Source organism: Schistocerca americana, chromosome 1 (genome assembly GCF_021461395.2).
Source record: "Schistocerca americana isolate TAMUIC-IGC-003095 chromosome 1, iqSchAmer2.1, whole genome shotgun sequence".
Taxonomy (NCBI): Eukaryota; Metazoa; Arthropoda; class Insecta; order Orthoptera; family Acrididae; genus Schistocerca; species Schistocerca americana.
This window is the reverse complement of record NC_060119.1, coordinates 256,374,947-256,396,835: the sequence shown is the minus strand read 5'-3', so window position 1 is coordinate 256,396,835 and position 21,889 is coordinate 256,374,947. Positions and strand designations below refer to the sequence as shown.

The following is a 21,889-nucleotide window of genomic DNA, read 5'->3' as shown; positions in this document are numbered from 1 at the left end:
GTCTTGGGATATAGGCTAAATCTGCAAGGAACAGAAGTCAAAATTTGTCACCAATTTTTATTAACTTTACTTAAGGTCAGTGTTAAGAGAGTGTCCTGCATTCAGGAGAAAGTTGTGCTAAGTAAATCTTTTGAGAAAGCAAAAGGTGCTCATGCTAACAGGCCATTGAGTTTGGTCAAAATATATGGCAGTTGATAACAAAGCACCTGTACAAAGAAAGAAGTCATTACTGTCAAAGTAAATCTATTATTATTATAATAGAAGGAAACATTCCACGTGGGAAAAATTATATATAAAAACAAAGATGAGGTGACTTACCGAACGAAAGCGCTGGCAGGTTGATAGACACACAAATAAACACAAACATACACACAAAATTCAAGCTTTCGCAACAAACTGCTTGTGTCTGTATGTGTGGATGGATATGTGCGTGTGTGCGAGTGTATACCTGTCCTTTTTTCCCCCTAAGGTAAGTCTTTCCGCTCCCGGGATTGGAATGACTCCTTACCCTCTCCCTTAAAACCCACTTCCTTTCGTCTTCCCCTCTCCTTCCCTCTTTCCTGATGAGGCAACAGTTTGTTGCGAAAGCTTGAATTTTGTGTGTATGTTTGTGTTTGTTTGTGTGTCTATCGACCTGTCAGCGCTTTCGTTCGGTAAGTCACCTCATCTTTGTTTTTATATATAAATCTATTATTATTTCGATGATCCAGATTTAAATGTTAAAGTACTTTACAAAATGTTCAGGAAATATTTTAAGGATCAAAATGGGAAAGCTATTACTATGAAATAAAGTGCATACTTCAAATTCTTTACACAGAAATGTAGATTGTCATTCTAAGAATCTAAAAATGATGTGTGTGACTATTGTTCACAGTGTGAGAGAAAACTTACACATAGTCCTAATGACAGCTACAGAGTTGAACGCTTACTTCACAAGAAAAAGATTGAAAAATACTTTGAAATTAAAAGAGAAATTTTAGAGGAAGCTAAAGACAGTGAGAGATGTATTGCCATAGAATTCAATGATGCCCAAAACTTTTCTGGCATCAAAGCTGAATGTTATCAGGCACTTGTACAAAAGACTGCTGTAAATGTACATAATATTTCTTACTAGTGCTGCATGTGGGCAAAATAAGAATTTGGCCATCATTACTTGTTGTTCATATGGAATGTCATTATACTTCTTCTCTTCCCAATGTGTGGACACTTTTTCTCCTTGTGCATTAGAAATTTTATCATAGGCTCTAAAGAAGGAAACCATTATTCCTACAGCTAAGCCATACCTTGAAGCAATCAGTTTATGCTAATCTCCACCACTCAATGCTTGATTTGATGCTGATATAATCAGAGCCTGGAATGGATTAATGAGCAAGTTCTTTCTACAGGCCTCCTTTTTCTAGATGAATTCAGAGTATGGCTACAATACAAAACAGATGGAACATTATGTGCTTCAGGAACTTACACACTAAGTTACGTTCATTTCTGTTTTTTTTTTATCTAACATACAAACCCTCCAATCAGTTCAGTGTAATGATTGTTCCCCAGTGTTGGTAAATGCAACAGAGATAAAGGATGTTCAAGACTTATGCCAGTTCACTGACCAGGCAAGATTGAACTGAAAGTTTTGTAGTGTAAAGGTACCGAGCTACTCCAGAAGCAAGTATATCTGATAATGAAGGTGATTTGCATGTCTTGTAGGTATTAACTGATTACATTTGGATATTGTTAGCAATAGTATTATTCATAAAATTAGTGTTCATTTTCAACTTCAGTAATAAATTGCATTATCTGCACAAATAATTTTCTGTTGACAGGTTCTTTATTACGTAATCAATTATTATAGTATTTGCTGGGCAGAGAAAGCTTTTTAAAGACTCATGCTCTAATGAAATAAGTATATAAATGTCAAGAAACTGAACATATTCTAATAAGGAAGCTTATATTTAACTCAGAACACAAGAATTATAGTGGGGTATAAATGAAATAATTTTATAAACAGAAAACAAAATTTTAAAGCTGTGTGTCTCAAAACATGATTTCTGTCTATATCCCTTTTCCAGCCACTGTTTCAATTGTTTCTGTGTGATTAATGGTTTGTGTAGAACTCTTTTAAATTTTTACAGTTGAAATTGTCAGTTAATTTTACACTTGACCCTCACTAATGATATGGTCTATTTTTGTTATAAATAAAGAAAATATATTAAGAGAGTAGCCATGTACCCTAAGGACTTGTGTCACATGGCTATTTTGTTCATATATTTGCTGGAAGTTTCTCAAACTGGCAGTTATCACTAGTTTATGCCCACAGAGAATACCATTTTGACTTGGGACTATGCACTGAGCACTGTCTTCAATTTGGTATGAGCTGCTTCATTCCTGTGGCAATATTAATGGACTTTTCTAGCTCCTCATTTTACACTTTTTCATTTGATTTAGTACATCTAGCAATGGCTCTAAGGGAAAAGGTATTCCTGTTACAATGGAATAAGTTAAAAGTGTAACACAGGCAAAAGATGTAATAAAGAAAAATAGGTTTTAAGTACAGGGAAATAAATTGTTAATATGGAAGTGCAGACATAATTACCAATTTTGATAGTGGATTGTATGACAGATTTCTTTCATAAGAAAGTGGCTTCAGTAGTCAGTATTTTTCAGAGCCCCTACTGGGAAAACAACACACAGTTTTAACAAAGACAGAAACTGCTGCATGGTTTCAAAGAATTAGACAGTAAGCAAGTACCATGAATCTCAAAGGTAACATTATTGTCAAGTGAGACCAAATCTCACTGTGTACATGAAAATAATGAGTAACATTGCATGTCCATAATTATTGTGAATAATACAGAGAATTTTAAGGTTATTTACATTTGAATGTCAGGATAAGAAACATAAAGAGTGGTGGAAGACGGTAGTCATAAAACCTCATAACTGAAATTAACTATGAGAAATAATAATTCAGGCGCAAAGGTAAGAGCTTCATATGAGTATAAGCTGCCATAGTTTAGCTAAAATATTTTTCGAGCAGAATTAAATAATAACTGTGTGTACTATTTGGTAATGTCAGTATTAAAAGGATGTAATAAAATGCAGTGTGTATATTGCAACAGCTGAGACTAGTTTTTAATCAAGCGGTGGGAGGAGGAGGATGGTGGACAGAGAAATTATCTCTGCTTGAGAATACTATATTTGAATTCACAAAGTATCAGAAATGGTGATTTGGGGTGGCGGCGCGGGGGGGGGGGGGGGGGGGCAGTTGTGGGGTGGGGAGGGGGGGGGGGGCGGGAGAAGAGCTCTTTGGGTTTAGTATCTGAAAGATAAAATGTAATGTATTTGTGGATAAATTTGAAATATACTCTCTCTGGAAATACGAAAAATAGAACATGTATAGCTATCACCCACTGAGCCTTCAGAAGTTTTATTTTTAAAATAATGCATGAAATCAGTAGTTTAAATAACACCCCAAAGTAGTACTCCTATTGTCTTTAACAAAATGAGGATAAATAGGAGTATAGTTACAAATAAAAGATTCATCTGAACTGAAATGAATTAAAAACTGAATTGTGTCGAGGGCTTGTATTTAAAAAACTCATTAATGTTGAAATAAGCTTAGTTGCTTGGATGTGTTTCCCACTAAGCTAAATAGCTTATCAAAAATACTCAGTACAGTTATTCACTATGAAAGAAGAAGTACTCATTTGAAAGTTGTTTTAGTTAAATGACTCTGCAGAATTTCAAACATTATTATAGTGGGACATAATTGGTCCAATTTTAGTGATGTGAATGAAGGATTATAGGCATAAAAATAGTTTTATTAAACGGAATGAGACTATTTTCTGTAACTAAGCATTACATTCTATGATGAAAACAAATGTTACTGATATGTTAAACAGATTGTTCCAATCTCTGTATCTTTTATTTTCATATCAATAGTTCTGCACAAAAGAATGTGCTGGAGTGTAGCAGCATTACCTTGACAAAATGTAACTGGAGGCATCCATTGCCAGTGTTCAAGATTTTAGTTTTAATTTCTTCCATGGAAAATGTACCCAATTATCAATGTCAGTGACATTATATTTGCATAGAGTACACTAGTGTTTTTGTGGCTTGGTAACTTACAATGTTGCAACGAACTAATAAAATCAACTGAATGAAGGCTATTCATAATATATCATTGTGTCTTAAGTATTCAGATCTGTTGTAGATGACACAGCAGTCCATGTGCAACACGCTAGCAGGTACAAAACATTCTTAACACAGCAGAGACGACAATCCTGAAAGCTCACGTGTTGCAAGGTGGACATGAGCCACGCTGTGCCTGCTCACGCACATACTCTTGTACGTTGAACTTGTTGGCATCTGAATTCCCAGTCTTGCGTGACTTCAGCTCCCTGAAAACAGTAATTTCAGTTGACAGGTATTTCAAAATGATATTGCTGTGTATAAAATCTTTATTTATGCAGCTGCAGTTCACAGGTTTAACACTGATGAATAAGAATATGGAAACTTATGGGATTTCTGAGTTATCAGTTCATCTGTAAAAATGCAGTTATTTCCTAAACTTACAGATCAGTTAGGTTTCAAGAAGAAAGTTAAGTACCTATACAACATTTATACAATGCAGCAATGTTCAGTTTTGTTAATGGATACATTTTCATGAACAGAATTGAGATAAGATAATGAGAGGTGGCTCATCAGAATGTGCTTCAAAGCCATGTGCGAAATTTTTAGCATTTTCACACAAATTATTGGTGTTCTTGTTGAATTTTAGCAGAAGGAGGTTAAAGTTAAGGCACTGCATTTTACACCCCTCCTTCCATCTCTATCATCGAGATCCTCAACACAACATTTCACTGACTAGTACTTATCACAGTCACTGACACTATTCAATAACTCATCTGCCATGTGCCTCTCCTAAAAGTTGTCAGGTACCTTTTCTCTGGTGTTGCAGCAGATATTTGTGATTTCATTTTTGCATTGTATAGCTTGAGTCATTCCAAACAAATGCTACTCATCATATCTTTCATGCAGAAAGTGTTAGTTTGTTTCCCATTATAACAGAATTGATTTGTAAAGCAGAATTTTATGTGTCCATTTGATAGAGTGGTCCCAAATTAGCCTAGTGTGATGTTTCTTTTTTTTCAGGATTTGTTAACAGGAACAGTAAAACAAGTATACCCTATACTCCAGCGGCGAGAGTGCAGGAATGGCCCGTACTGACTGCTACCCCAACATGCAGCAGTGCTGCTTAGTCACTCCTGAAGTGGTGGTTATTCTTCACATTTAAATGTCCCTGTTAATACATATCAATAAATGCATATCACTCTAGAATAATTTGGGACTGCTCTATTGAATGGATACATAAAATTCCACTCTAAAAATGATTTTTTTGTAATGGGAAACAAATTGATGGTTTCTAATGACATTGGGCATCACATGAGAGGTAGAATGAGTAGCATTTGTTTGGGCTGATGCACTCTACACATTGCTAAAATGAAATTGTAATTACACTCTGAAACACCAGGTAAATTTTGTCTGATCACTCTTAGGATGGATACCCTGTATATTACCTAAGTATGAAATAACAGCTTCATGATCAGAAATGGTCACTGCTACCAAGCATACTGCATTGTGACTCATAGAAGATAGATGATGATGTGATATCAGTTACGGATGAGAGTCAGAGATAAAGACTTAATGCAGAAAATAAAGATGAATATTTGGGATTATGTCTGTAGTGCTCAGAGTTAATTATTTCATTTAAGGAAAGATTATGGCTCAAGGTGCATTATCTTAATAAAAAAAGTCAAGCTGATACAGGAGGAATGGTGCTAGGGCTTCATATCCCTGGATCCTGGATCTTGACCTCTTCCCCTGTCCTCCCCCCCCCCCTCCCTCCTCTCCCACACACAAATCTTACAATGAAACCATGAGTTTATGAATACCATTCAACACAAATACCAAACTGAATTAGATATATTTGTGTGACACATAGAAATAAAACATGTCTAGTTTGGCTGACAACAGACATGACATCAATGTAAGTATAAATTTACCACTTCAAGTAAAATCTCCAACTGTCTACTGAATGGCAGATTAAAAGTTTCTTTAAATTCCTTCAGAACACCTTCAAGGAGGTGTGAAACTAGTTCCAAAGAATGGATCAAAGAAGGCTTAGAGTGTACATAGTTTACAAGCTTGTCATTGGCATATTATTGTTGGAAGCTAGTTTTAAAGTATCAGCTCAGTAAATCTGATTACATTTTTCCTTATTCATTTGACGTATTGCACATGTAGGGATTATGAACTGTGCTTTATGAGACATGGATCAAGAGGCTGACATATGAATGAATACTTTATTTTAATATTAGTTTTGGCCTTACCAGATAACTTGTATGTAAGCATTGTACAAAACATATAAATCCTGCCAAGGGCACTCATACCCATGAGTAATGGGGCGGGGGGGGGGGGGGGGGGGGGGGGCGGGCGGCCTTCGACCCCTCCATCTCGAGCTCTCAGGGAAAAGAAAAAATATTGTGCAGTCAGATTTTTTTCCCAAGATAATGATGTAAATCTTACATTTAAGATCATACACAGAATTTTCAGTTGAATTACCTCTGCTATGAACCACAATTTATAGCAATTGCCTTGGGTAGAAAGCTATGTGCAGTGGGTGGAAAAAATTGTTGCCATTCCAACATTCAAAAGGTGAACCAATACTTTATTGAGCAGGATCATAACATTTTGGCTCATTGGTGTATGTTTACATGGTATGCAAGGGAGAGGCCTTTTATGCAATAAAAGTTTAGTTGTTCTATCAGAATTTTAGTATATGTACAATCAAAGACCTAAGTGAAAGGCCAACAGGGCAGTTTTTGTTATTTGATTGAATTGGAATTGAGAATAGAAGATTATATATTGCCTTTTCACTAGAGAAGCTTCTACAGAAGTCAAACAAAGCTGTTAAAAGGTTATTCTCAGAAATATGATTCAGTGTTCTGTTCTGAGTTACTTTCTCACAAAGTTTTGGGATCACAGGAAGGAAGGAGATCATTCTATAGCCAGAAGTCAGTTGCTTATGTCTACTTTTGTTTATTGGTGTTACCACTGCATACATAACTCTTTTGGGAAAAACACATTGACACATCAACTGTTAACAAATGTAACTGAAGGGTGTCACTGCAGTCAGCACACGAATTAAGTACTCTGACTGAGATGCCATAACATCCAGAAGGGTTAGATATCTCTAACAGATGAGTTAGCAAGATTGATGTATAGTCAGTGCGTATGCCATAATAATAATAATAATAATAATTTTATTGTCATTCGGCCATTACAGCAATAGACAACGTCATATACATACTAAAATACAATTAATAGTTTGAAAGAAACAACAGGTTTCTTGTTAACATTATAGTATTATATTACAGTTGATAAATTCTCTTATGTCATAGAATGGGTGGAGGACTAGCCAGTCGTGAATTGTTTGTTTGAATAATTGTTCAGGTAATTCTTGAACAGATTGAGGAAGTTTATTAAATAATTTGTACCCCATGATTTCGTAGCTGTTGAGTGACTTTGACAACCTGTGGTAAGGAACATAGAGGCACCTATTCCTTCTTGTATTGTGGCTGTGTACATTTTCTCTGGTTTTTGTTTCTGGTAATTTCTTCTTCGTATAAATTAGAACATAGTATATGTACAAGTTTATAACAGTCATGATTTTCTGTTCACAGAACAATGGTTTACAGTGTGCCTTATATGCAGAACCAGTAATTATCCTAATAGCTTTTTTTTTGCAGTATTAATACGTCATGTACACAGCATGTCCATCTAAGCAAGTTTATTCTTTCATCTTTTGGTGGATCTTTTTTTTCCTGTGTTTGAAGCTACTGTCAGAAAGAAATTCATTGTATTTGGTAGCCAATGATTTCAATTTCATATCACCTGTCACACTGCTGCTGTCATATGGGAGTTGAATTCATTTGCCTTTCCAAGTTTCTTTGTGTCATGCCTAATAATCCTTCAAATTGTCCTTCATTTGTTCTCAAAATTTTGATTTTTTTGTGCATAGTACATAGTTTTTTGCCTTTTTGATGAGGTGCTAAGGAATTTTGTGGAACTGCTCGTTGTTCATTATTACATATTGATTACAGATAGTCCTTTGCATTAAAAAAACTCTCTCCTGCTAGCACAACGTATTTTTATTCTAAATGTTAGCCATTCTTTTTTGGAGCCTCAAGTGTAAATGTCCGAAGTCCATTGTAAAATGAAACTTGATTCTAGGAGCTCTAAGAATATTTGTAACAAAGAAATAAATTTCACTTCTATTATGAGTCCTTGGTAAACTTCTTCCCAATGTTCACCCTGTAAACTGTGTAACTGACTAATCATTCATCATGTGGAATCTTCATTTGCCTTTCTTAATTGAACATGGATTGTTGGGAATGCTTTCTGCTGCCATTTGACCAGTACAGACAAAAACCATTTATTGTGGTGCACTCACCAATTTGATTAAAGACAGTACGATTCAAAAATAAATTATAAACTGATGTTTCATTATGACATTTTATTCTTGTTTTGAATCTTACTTTGAGGATCAAACAAAAGTTGGATATTTGTAACCTTATGTGCTCTTAATCAGCTAACTGAGAAGATATCTATATTGAAATCTCCACATACAATCATTTGCCAGTTACTTCTAATAAGTCTTATCAGTACCCTCTATTTGATTAATTCCTGTTGGTGGCCTATATTATTAGAACTGCTGTCTTGTATGTTTGCAAGTGCATTGCTGAAGTTCTTCACTCAAATAGCTGCTCAGCATAGGTCTGTGGCTGGAGATTTTATTCCACTTTTAGTATATATAAACATATTACACTACAGTAATGCGATACTAACTTACATTCTTCTAGGTGTATCTGTTCTGTTACTGTGGCTTTCAAATGATGTGCTGTTATTTATAAAATGTATGTGGAAATATCTTCAGATTTTACAAAGTCTTGTTTTTATATGAGAAACTAATATGTCTTATTGTAAAAGCTTCTCTTGCTTTGAATGAAAACTCCAAATTATTATGGTTGTTAACTATTATACTGTCCAAGCTGCTGTTTTCTGTTTTTCCATTTATTCTTGCACCTTCAGGTTATTTGGCAGCTCTTACTTTTTGAAACATTTACCCTGGCAAAGGCCTAGTGAAAATATTGGAAATAAAAGGGATTAGGTATGCAGTTGTTCTGGTTATATTGAATGCTGTCCAAAATCAGTTGTGCAAGTAACATCTCACCAGAAATGACCATGTGTAGTGCAGTTGTGTGAAGGGTGACACATCAGTCACAACTATGTGTGATTGCCCCCGCTTTGTTGAGTGACTGATGAAGCTCTGCATTTTAACATTCAATGCAAATGTCACTCCAGGCTTAATCAAATTATTCAAAGAGTGAAACAGTCTTACATTTGTGTGAGAGACATTTCCGGTTTAGATTAGATTAGATTAGATTTACTTTCATTCCAATTGATCCATAGTGAGGAGATCATCCAAGATGTAGAACGTGTCAGAAAAACAATAATACATGACAAATATTTGCAACTAAAACAACTAAGCTAATGTACCTTCCACAGGTCCCAAGTGGAATGATAGTCAATTTTTTTTAATGGACATTATATGAAAGGATCACTTTACAATACTTATTTAATAAGATCACATTAATGCACCGAATTTAAAAAAAAATGTTTTTTTTTTTATTTATAAGGTAATAAACCTATAATAGAACTACTACAACACTTTTTTACAGTGAACATATTACTGCACTGAAATGGTGCAGATGTTAGATTGTAAACACACACACACACACACACACACACACACACACACACACACACACACACACACACACAGAGAGAGAGAGAGAGAGAGAGAGAGAGAGAGAGAGAGAGAGAGAGAGAGAGAGAGAGAGATGGCTCTACTGAGAAATTCATCAATGGAGTTGACCACAAATATATCCTATAAGCTTCTCTTAAACTGAATTTCATTGGTTGTTAAGCTTTTTATGGCTGCTGGCAAGTTATTGAAAACGTGTGTTCCTGAATAATGCACACCTTTCTGTAAAAGAGTAAGAGACTTTAAAACCTTGTGAAGATTATTCTTATTTCTAGTATTGATTCCATGAACTGAGCTGTTGGTCTGAAAAAGTGATATATATTTAATGACAAATTTCATTAGGGAATGAATACACTGCTGGCCATTAAATTTGGTATACCAAGAAGAAATGCAGATGATAAACAGGTATTCATTGGACAAATATATTATACTAGAACTGACATGTGATTACATTTTCACGCAATCTGGGTGCATAGATCCTGAGAAATCAGTACCCAAAACAACCACCTTTGGCCGTAATAACAGCTTTGATACACCTGGGCACTGAGTCAAACAGAGCTTGGATGGCGTGCACAGGTACAGCTGCCCATGCAGCTTCAACAAGATACCACAGTTCATCAAGAGTAGTGATTGGCGTATTGTGATGAGCCAGTTGGTTGGCCACCATTGACCAGACATTTTCAATTAGTGAGAGATCTGCAGAATGTGCTGGCAAGAGCAGCAGTCAAACATTTTCTGTATCCAGAAAGGCCCTTACAGGACCTGCAACATGCACGACTGCATTATCCTGCTGAAATGGACGGTTTCACAGGGATCAAATGAAGGTTAGAGCCACAGGTCATAACACATCTGAAATGTGCCATCCACTGTTCAAAGTGCCATCAATGCGAACAATAGGTGACCGAGACGTGTAACCAATGGCACCCCATACCATCGTGCCGCGTGATACGCCAGTATGGTGTTGATGAATACACACTTCCAATGAGCGTTCACCGCGATGTCACCAAATATGGATGCGACCATCATGGTGCTGTAACCAGAACCTGGATTCATCCGAAAAAAAGACGTTTTGCCATTTGTGCACCCAGGTTCGTCGCTGAGTACACCATCACAGGCGCTCCTGTCTGTGATGCAGCGTCAAGGGTAACCGCAGCCATGGTCTCAGAGCTGATAGTCCATGCTGCTGCAAACATAGTTGAACTGTTTGTGAAGATGGTTGTTGTCTTGCAAACGTCCCCATCTGTTGACTCAAGGATCGAGACGTGGCTGCACGATCTGTTACAGCCATGTGGATAAGATGCCTGTCACCTCGACTGTTAGTGATACGAGGCCATTGGGATCCAGCACGGCATTCCGTATTACCCTCCTGAACCCACTGATTCCATATTCTGCTAACAGTCATTGGATATCGAGCAATGCAAGCAGCAATGTCATGATACGATAAACTGCAATCACAATAGGGTACAATCCGACCTTTATCAAAGTCGGAAACGTGATTGTATTCATTTCTGCTCTTTCCCGAGGCATCACGACAACGTTTCACCAGGCAACACTGGTCAGCTGCTGTCTGCATATGAGAAATCAGTTGGAAACTTTTCTCGTGTCAGCACGTTGTAGGTGTTGCCACTGGTGCCAACCTTGTGTGAATGCTCTGAAAAGCTAATCATTTGCATATCATAGCATCCTCTTCCTGTCAGTTAAATTTCGTGTCTGTAGAACATCATCTTCATGGTGTAGCAATTTTAATGGCCAGTAATGTATATTGGGAAGCAGTAATTAGTATCCCTCATTCCCTAAACAGGCCACTGCAGGATGTTCTTGAGTACACACTACATATAACTCTTATTGAATTTTTTTTATGCCTGGAAAACTTCAGCTTGACTTGATGAATTACCCAGAAAATAATTCCATATGACATTATGAAGTGAAAGTAAGCATAGTATTCCAGCTTTTTCATTTTCATATCCCCTATGTCTGACAGAATTTGCATTGCAAATAGAGATTTGTTTAGGTGCTTCAGCAGTTCTGTGGTATGCACCTCCCAGCTGAATTTATTAAAGCTGTAATCCAAAAATTTAACACTGTCTACTTCCTCTATCTGCTTGTCATCATATGTTAGGCATATACTCATGGGACACCCCTTACAAGTTCTGAACTGCATGTAGTTCATTTTTTCAAAGTTTAGTGACAACGAATTGGCTAGGAACCAGTGATTAATGTCCACAAATATTTTATTAGCCAATCTTTCTAAAACTACTCTTGATTTGCTGTTTATTGCACAATGTTTGTATCATCAGCAAACAAAAGAAACTTTGCATCTGGTAATGTTACTGATGAAAGGTCATTGATATATACAAGAAAAAGTAAAAGCCCTAAGATGGAACCTTATGGGACCCCACATATAATTATTCCCATATGGATGATGCCTGAAACTTAATACATGTCTCTTTCCTAATAACACTCTTTGTTTCCTGCCAGAGATATAAGATTTGAACCAATTTGCAGCATTTCCTGTTACAGGACAACACTGTAATTTACTTAAAAGGATATTGTGATTTACACAGTCAAATGCCTTTGACAGATCACAAAATATACCAGTTTCCTGCAATTTTTTGTCTAATGAATTAAGTATGTTTTCACTTTAAGTGTAGATGGCCTTCTCAATATCAGAACTGCAACTTTGACTGTATGTTATTTGTGATAAGATGATTATAAAGCCAGTTGTATGTTACTTTTTCTAAAATTTTTGAGAATGTTGGCAAAAGTGAAATTGGATGGAAATTTGATGCTATTTCTTCTTAAACAGTGGCTTAACTTCAACATATTTCAACCAGTCAGGAAATATTCCACTGATAAACAACTGGTTACACAGATAGTTTAATATGCTACTTAACTCAGAATCACATTCTGTAATTACCTTTGTTGATTTTTTGTGATACCCACTAGATGTTTTTGATTTTAAAGATTTTATGATGGACGTTACTTCTGCTGGGGTCGAATTCATAATATGGAAGTTACTAGGAATGTCTGGTCTGAAGTACCCCATCATAGTATCTACAGAACCTAGCAACCCCACTTTTCAGTAACAGTTATAAAATGTTTGTCAAAAAGTTCTGCAACACTAAACACATCTGTCACCAATGTATCATTTACTCTTAATGCTATTTGCCCATCTTCATGTCTGGTTCTGCTTGTCTCCTCCTTCACTATATCCCTTTTTTTTTTTTTGTTAAACGATTTTGCTTTGATGTATGTATTACAGTCTTTAATATTTTGCAGTATTTCTTGTAATCTGCTATAGCATCAACATCAGAACTGTTTCGGATTGACAGATAGTTTTCTGTTTGTTTTACGAGATACCTCTATTCCTTGAGTAATTCATAGCTGCTTTTTAGCCTTTGCTCTAACTTTGGTTAGTTTTGGGGGAAAACAGTGTTCAAATAAGGTAAGCACTTTATTAGCAAATGTGTTATATTTTTCACTCATGCCATGAGCACTGTAAACATCACTCCAGTGAATGTCCCTGAGGAGTGTCCTAAAATAATCAATTTTTACCTTATTGATTACCCTCTTGAGTTCAGATTTAACAGGTTTTATATCCTGTTCAGTATTAACATTTAACCAAAGGAATTGCATGTCATGGTCTAAGAGGCCATAGACTACTGGTTTTGTAATATAATTTTGTTCATTGAACTTTACTATAAATATATTATAAATGGCCATTTGTGAGCAATTGGCTACCCTAGTTGGGAACTTTACAGTGGGAATTAAGTTGAATGATAGCGTTACTAACTCAAATAAGTTCATATTGGGAGAATACTTTAAGGAAATCAACACTGAAGTTACCAGCAACCACTATTTCTTTGTTTTTGGTTATTAAGTGGGCCAGTACAGCTTCAAGGTGGTTTACGAACAGATTAAAGTACACTTAATATTATGAAGAATTTTTTGTGGAATTCTACTTCTGTTGCTCATACATCCATATGCTGTTGTAGGCAAAATTATGGATGTCTATGTTCTTAAATTTATGACAGTTCCTGATGAATATGGCAGCTCCTCCTTTCTCCATTACTGGTATATAAAAGTGAGATGCTAACCTAAATCCTGTAACACTTAGAAGTTCTATACCAGTGGCCACATGATGTTCAGAGAGGCAGATTATGTTAGCTGGATTTGAGGACTCTGATACACCTATTCACATAATTAATTCATTAACTTTATTTCTAAGTCCTTGAATATTTTAATGCAATAAAGGTGAGTTAAAAATGGGTAGAGTTGAAATTTCTGCTGATTGATGAAAATTCTTAAGCAGCAGTTGTTTATGCTGATGTAATAAGCTAGAATTACGTTTTTTGGTTTCTTTCTCAAACTGAAGGTTTGTCTCAGTCCTAATCCCTCTTAAAACTTGTTTTCTTTCTATCCTCCCTACCCTAAAAAAGGGTCTTTTCTAAACCCTATAACCACTGGTATTTTATCACTCATTACAGTGCCTCCGCCCTTTAACTTTCCTGCTATTTTTCCAGCCATTTTACCCTGCCCTTTCCTGTTGAGGTGAAGGCCATGCCTGGTATAATCCCAACTATTGAGAGAATCAACAGGAACCACACCAATGTGTGACCCTGCACCCAACATAAGCAGCCATTCCAAATCCAAATCAACTCTCCTAACAGAAGAGTTCAAATGAGATCGGTCATGGCGCCCAAGAACAGATACAGACTCAACACTAATATGCTTCAATGCTGATGCAATCTTTGCCACAATCGTAGCCACAGCCTTGGGGTATGTTTGCAGAATGAGATTGTCACTCTGCAGTGTGAGTCGTGCTTGGGTAGCTCAGTTGGTAGAGCACTTGCCCGCGAAAGTCAAAGGTCCCGAGTTCAAGTCTTGGTCCGGCACATACTTTTAATCTGCCAGGAAGTTTCATATTAGCGCACACTCCACTGAAGAGTGAAAATCTCATCCTGGAAACATCCCCCAAGGCTGTGGCTAAACCATGTCTCCGCAATATCCTTTCTTTCACAAGTGCTAGTTCTGCAAGGTTCGCAGGAGAGCTTCTGTAAAGTTTGGAAGGTAGGAGACGAGGTACTGGCAGAATTAAAGCTGTGAGTACTGGGCGTGAGTCGTGCTTCGGTAGCTCAGTTGGTAGAGCACTTGCCCGCGAAAGGCAAAGGTCCCGAGTTCGAGTCTCGGTCGGGCACACAGTTTTAATCTGCCAGGAAGTTTCATAACAGCGCACACTCCGCTGCAGAGTGAAAATCTCATTCTGGAAACATCCCCCAGGCTGTGGCTAAACCATGTCTTTGCAATATCCTTTCTTTCAGGAGTGCTAGTTCTGCAAGGTTCGCAGGAGAGCTTCTGTAAAGTTTGGAAGGTAGGAGACGAGGTACTGGCAGAATTAAAGCTATGAGTACAGGGCGTGAGTCGTGCTTCGGTAGCTCAGTTGGTAGAGCACTTGCCTACGAAAGGCAAAGGTCCCAAGTTCGAGTCTCTGTCCAGCACACAGTTTTAATCTGCCAGGAAGTTTCAAGTGTTAAGTGGTTTACGATCTTTTATCATAGTTTCTCCAACTTCCCAATGAAGTCTTGTTTCACTTGAAGATGGGTTTCTAATCACTCGAAATCAGCCATAATTGAACAAAAAAAATTGTATCTGAAGCAGTTTTTTTATCTGATTCCATGATGCTCAGTTGCAGATGCCCTGTCAACCAAATTTTCTGTCACTATTTCAGAGAACTGAATTACACCTCAAGTTTCAAAAGCTAGCTAGTTTCATATTTATGAAAACAACAGTAACGTCTGGCTTTGTTCTTAATGCACCCCTTATGCCATAACAACTAGGACCATCTCATTCCACAAAGCCCCTAATTGGTACAGTCTACCTGGATTTCTCCATCCCTCCCTTTTCTCCAGAGCTTGCTGTCTCATAAAATCTCACTTCCATACATCCATAAATACATTTTGTTTCTTCCACTGTCTGTTGTTATCATTTTTGCTGTTAGCTCTTAAGCCAGAAAAAATTATCCCAAATGGAAAAAGATAAATTTAAATCTTGCTTCAAATCATTTTAATTCTTTTCCAATATTTCATTTCTCTGCACAACATCAAAATTATCACCATTCTTTGAGTAACCATGATGTAAAAAGTAATACATGTGTAAAACCTGGAACAAAGTATCTTACAGAAAGCTGATACATTATATGGGTAGAAAGTGAGGCAGGTGAATGCAGTGCAGTAACAGAGTAAGAAGCAAGTACAGTTTATGGTTCCTCCTTCCACCCCAATCATGTCACAGATACGACTTACATTCAACAAGATTGTTATGTTTAAAGAAAACTCTTGGAAACTGTTATTGGTAAGTTCAGCACTCTTTCAGCCACTACATACAAATATGGAACAACCTACCTGGCAACAGCCAGGAAGCTGAGTTCTACATTGAGGCCAGTCTTAGCGGAGGTTTCCATGAAGGCAACATTGTACTCTCGTGCTAGCCGCTCACCATCCTCCTTCCTCACCAACCGATCTGAGCCGCAATCTGCCTTGTTGCCTGAAAGTGGACACCAAGGAGTACAGAATTAGGATAGTATTCTACCAAAATTCGCACAGAGTATACAAAAATTCATTTACAGTATAAGTTTCAAGAGCATTTAGAGTCTTAGAGTGGATCTGTTACTGAAGATGAGGTTGTTAGTGAAAGGTAGTTTAGTGGTGAGCGATGGGGTGGGGGAGGGGGTGGGGGAGCCAGGGATGGGGGGGGGGGGGGGTTGGTGAGATCTAATGTAAAGAGAACATAGGCTCTCAAAATTTCAACAGTAAATCTCTTTGATACTTAGGGCCATATGTAGAAGGTGACAGAATTGACCATCACAGAGGATGTGGGCTAAAAAAAAAATTGGTTTAAGAATTAACTGGTAGGGGTATATGAGTTCACCTATCCCTTGTGTTACTAACTTATACTTACAAGGACAAAGCTTTCTCTCAGCCCACAACTGTAAAGATACATTGTTGTCACAGTGTCATTTTACTCAAGTAACACCACAACGAAAGGACTGAGGCTACTAAGTAGACATCTCTCACTGACATTGTTTACGTAATAACAGTGCATTATTTGATTCACACAACTCACTCATGTTTACTAATATTGTTTGTTGCTACTTCGCTACAGTGTTGTAGGATCTCAAAGGTCAGTAGGCTGATGGTGAAGCTAATCAGCTCTCTCCCCCCCCCCCCCCCCCCCCCCCCTCTCTCTCTCTCTCTCTCTCTCTCTCTCTCTCTCTCTCTCTCTCTCTCTCTCTCTCTCTCTCTCTCTCTCTCTCCCCCCCCCCCCTCCCCCACTCCCTCTCCTATTAATCATACCCAGTAAAAGCTTGAGACTGATGAGAAATAGACAAGAATCAGTTCAATGGGCATTTTGTAAGCCACTTATTTTTTGAATAAATTGCTTTTTCTGAAGATTTTTCCAATGAATCTCAACCTGGTATCTGTTCTGTTTGCAATATATTTCGTGTAGCCAGCCAGCACTTGGCACAGCTGCTCTGCACACCTGTCTTGATCAATAACATAACACGATTTTATACATAACTTTAGGCAACACCTCAATGTTGCAGTTCTATATACGACTAACGTTTTCTTCTGAAGCTGTTTGTGCTTCACCATAAATAGAATAGAATAGAATAGAACAAAACAGAATAGAAGTTTATTGTCTCATAACACAAAATTTCAAGCCATTGACTTAAAGTGCAGGAGACTCGTCAAAACACAAAAACTGGTTTACAATATTCCAGATAATACCAGTAATATAATATACAGTACTGAATAATTACTTAATTAAGCAATTAATAATTTTTATTTGAAGTAACAAACTTTTAAAGATTAACAGTCCTAAGTACTTGCTCTCTCCTGCTCAAATTTTCAGGTTGTCGTTTATGAATTCTTCTACTGAGTAGTAACATTTCTGCACTAATTTATCATACAAGGATTTTTAAGTGTTTCTAAATTTATGATGAGCAATTCTCTTCCTTTCACTTTGTTATAAATTTTCATACCCATATAATGTGGAGTTTGAGCATAAAGTTTTAAGCAATGGGTGGGCAACATAAAATTATTTTGATTTCTGGTGTTATACTCATGTTGAAAATGATTTGCTACAAATAAATTAGGGTTACTGTGTACAAAGATAATCAGCTCATATATGCATAGTGAGGGAACACTTAATATACTTAGATTTTTTAGGAGTGGGTGACAGAGGCAATTCTAGAAGTCGGTCAAGCAGGGGTCTAATGGGGGGAAGGGCTTTGGGGGAATGGAATATCGCTTAACAAAAGGAGAGTTGGTGTCCTCCACTGACAAACTGGTAAAACGTGGTGTTGCTTAAAGTAGTTTTTGATAACTGTTTTGGAGTTCAGGGTAAAAATATGCATATTATTAAATAATAAGATGCCCATTTTAAGTTAAATGATATTTATTGGTTTAGATAGTAAGCTATTTGCTGCTCTTATTCTTTTGTTAAAATGTGTTTGAAATACATTACAACCTATATTGCTACTTAATAATTTAAAAAAAGATTGAATCTGTTGGAGTACTACACTCCTGGAAATGGAAAAAAGAACACATTGACACCGGTGTGTCAGACCCACCATACTTGCTCCGGACACTGCGAGAGGGCTGTACAAGCAATGATCACACGCACGGCACAGCGGACACACCAGGAACCGCGGTGTTGGCCGTCGAATGGCGCTAGCTGCGCAGCATTTGTGCACCGCCGCCGTCAGTGTCAGCCAGTTTGCCGTGGCATACGGAGCTCCATCGCAGTCTTTAACACTGGTAGCATGCCGCGACAGCGTGGACGTGAACCGTATGTGCAGTTGACGGACTTTGAGCGAGGGCGTATAGTGGGCACGCGGGAGGCCGGGTGGACGTACCGCCGAATTGCTCAACACGTGGGGCGTGAGGTCTCCACAGTACATCGATGTTGTCGCCAGTCGTCGGCAGAAAGTGCACGTGCCCGTCAACCTGGGACCGGACCGCAGCGACGCACGGATGCACGCCAAGACCGTAGGATCCTACGCAGTGCCGTAGGGGACCGCACCGCCACTTCCCAGCAAATTAGGGACACTGTTGCTCCTGGGGTATCGGCGAGAACCATTCACAACCGTCTCCATGAAGCTGGGCTACGGTCCCGCACACCGTTAGGCCGTCTTCCGCTCACGCCCCAACAACGTGCAGCCCGCCTCCAGTGGTGTCGCGACAGGCGTGAATGGAGGGACGAATGGAGACATGTCGTCTTCAGCGATGAGAGTCGCTTCTGCCTTGGTGCCAATGATGGTCGTATGCGTGTTTGGCGCCGTGCAGGTGAGCGCCACAATCAGGACTGCATACGACCAAGGCACACAGGGCCAACACCCGGAATCATGGTGTGGGGAGCGATCTCCTACACCGGCCATAAACCACTGGTGATCGCCGAGGGGACACTGAATAGTGCACGGTACATCCAAACCGTCATCGAACCCATCGTTCTACCATTCCTAGACCATCAAGGGAACTTGCTGTTCCAACAGGACAATGCACGTCCGCATGTATCCCGTGCCACCCAACGTGCTCTAGAAGGTGTAAGTCAACTACCCTGGCCAGCAAGATCTCCGGATCTGTCCCCCATTGAGCATGTTTGGGACTGGATGAAGCGTCGCCTCACGCGGTCTGCATGTCCAGCACGAACGCTGGTCCAACTGAGGCGCCAGGTGGAAATGGCATGGCAAGCCGTTCCACAGGACTACATCCAGCATCTCTACGATTGTCTCCATGGGAGAATAGCAGCCTGCATTGCTGCGATAGGTGGATATACACTGAACTAGTGCCGACATTGTGCAAGCTCTGTTGCCTGTGTCTATGTGTCTGTGGTTCTGTCAGTGTGATCATGTGATGTATTTGACCCCAGGAATTCACGGTGTTCTTATTTCAATTTCCAGGAGTGTATATTCACTGATTTATGAATTCATTTTATCCCATGTAATATGATACTCCATTGGGAGGGGGGGACACTATATGAGTTCATAAATCATGGTTGCAGACTGAACTTCAGCATTGACATCAATGATTCCTTTACCCATGGCAACGGATGGTTGACTGTAGCTATTGTACGAGGTGGTACAGGAGTTCCCAACATGCCTGGCCTGGAAAGTTTTGTAGACAGAGACATTATTGCCTACCGTACCTATCATATTGGTGAACTGGCAAATAAAGACTTTGGAAAATCTGTGTATATGTCACCTTCCCCACTATCCCTCTACACCCGTAGTAGACGTAAAATATCTGTAAATGAGTCTGTATTCATTTGGATTAAAGGCAAAGGTGTATGTGAATATGTAAAATTTGTTGGAGACTGTACTTTGTATTTTCATAAATAAAGTGATCTGTAGCGTAGCTTAAAAACGGACAAGAGTACATCTAGAAGCTGTAGGCATAGAGCGAGAACAGCATGTTCCACGTTAAAGTTCTTATCAATTTGACCTTTGACCCCCAGCGTGCGAGGCTGGTGGGCAACACAATTTTCTTTTCCCTACATTGTGCATATTTCTAGTGGTGGTTTTCTGAAGTTTTCGTATTCAACACATGTGATTTGAGTTACCCCAAAATACAATTCCATACCTCATTACTGACTCAAAGTAGCTGTTAAATACTACTTTTCTTATGCTCATACTGGTAGCATTGTACAATATTCTCATTGCAAATGCTAGGCTATTTAACTTATTTCCAATGCACTGTATATGTGATCCCATGATAGATTTTTATCTAGTTGCATTCCTAGGAATGAGCATATGTAAGTGTTGCAAACTGTGGGAAAAGGGCATTCTGTGATTCTCAGACTTGACTTTCTGGATAGGTATGCAAAAATTAATTTTGCACAGTACACAGCTGAATTTAGTGGGAACTTGTTTCCAGTGAGCCCAACAGCTATAAATGTATGATGAGATAAACGAAATTATTCAGGTAGTGAAGGGAGACGAAAATTTAATAGCCATGGGTGACAGGAATTTGAGAGTAGGAAAAGGGAGAGAAGGAAACATAATAGGTGAATATGAATTGGGGATAAGGAATGAAAGAGGAAGCCGTCTGGTAGAACTTTGCACAGAGCATAACTTAATCACAGCTAACACTTGGTTCAAGAATCATAAAAGAAGGCTGTATACATGGAAGAATCCTGGATATACTAGAAGGTATCAGATAGATTATATAATGGTAAGACAGAGATTTAGGAACCAGGTTTGAAATTGTAAGACATTTCCAGGGGCAGATGTGGACTCTGACCACATGCTATTGGTTATGAACTGTACATTAAAGCTGAAGAAACTGCAAAAGGTGGAAATTTAAGGAGATGGGACCTGGATAAACTTACTAAACCAGAGGTTGTACAGAGTTTCAGGGAGAGCATACAGGAACAATTGATAGGAATGGGGGAAAGAAATACAGTAGAAGAAAAATGGGTAGCTTTGAGGGATGGAGTAGTGAAGGCAGCAGAGGATCAAGTAGGTAAATAGACGAGGGCTAGTAGAAATCCTTGGGTAACAGAAGAAATATTGAATTTAATTGATGAAAGGAGAAAATGTAAAAATGCAGTAAATGAAGCAAGCAAAAAGGAATGCAAACGTCTCAAAAATGAGATCGACAGGAAGTACAAATTGGTTAAACACGGATGGCTAGAGGACAAATGTAACGATGTAGAGGCTTATCTCACTAGGGGTAAGATAGATACTGCCTACAGGAAAATGAAAGAGACCTTTGGAGAAAAGAGAGCCACTTGTATGAATATCAAGAGCTCAGATGGAAACCCACTTTTAAGCAAAGAAGGGAAAGCAGGAAGGTGGATGGAGTATAAGGAGCGTCTATACAAGGGCGATGTACTTGAGGACAATATTACAGAAATGGAAGAGGATGTAGATGAAGATGAAATGGGAGATAGGATACTGCATGAAGATTTTGACAGAGCACTGAAAGACCTGAGTCGAAACAAGGCCCTGGG

At 38.3% G+C, this 21,889-nt stretch overlaps 1 protein-coding gene across 2 annotated transcripts in view; it reads right to left on the bottom strand.

Moving 5' to 3' along the window:
* Positions 1-4,050: 4,050 nt before the first annotated feature.
* LOC124563196 (ras-related protein Rab-37-like) overlaps positions 4,051-21,889 on the bottom strand; it is a 334,349-nt gene continuing 316,510 nt past the window's right edge. For both annotated transcript variants that reach the window (XM_047130964.1, XM_047130965.1), the window contains 2 exons: positions 16,279-16,420; positions 4,051-4,388 (listed from right to left, as the gene is read on the bottom strand). In XM_047130964.1, the coding sequence (XP_046986920.1) occupies positions 4,280-4,388; positions 16,279-16,420 (251 nt within the window). In that variant the 3' untranslated portion in view covers positions 4,051-4,279. The remainder of the gene's footprint in view (positions 4,389-16,278; positions 16,421-21,889) is intronic.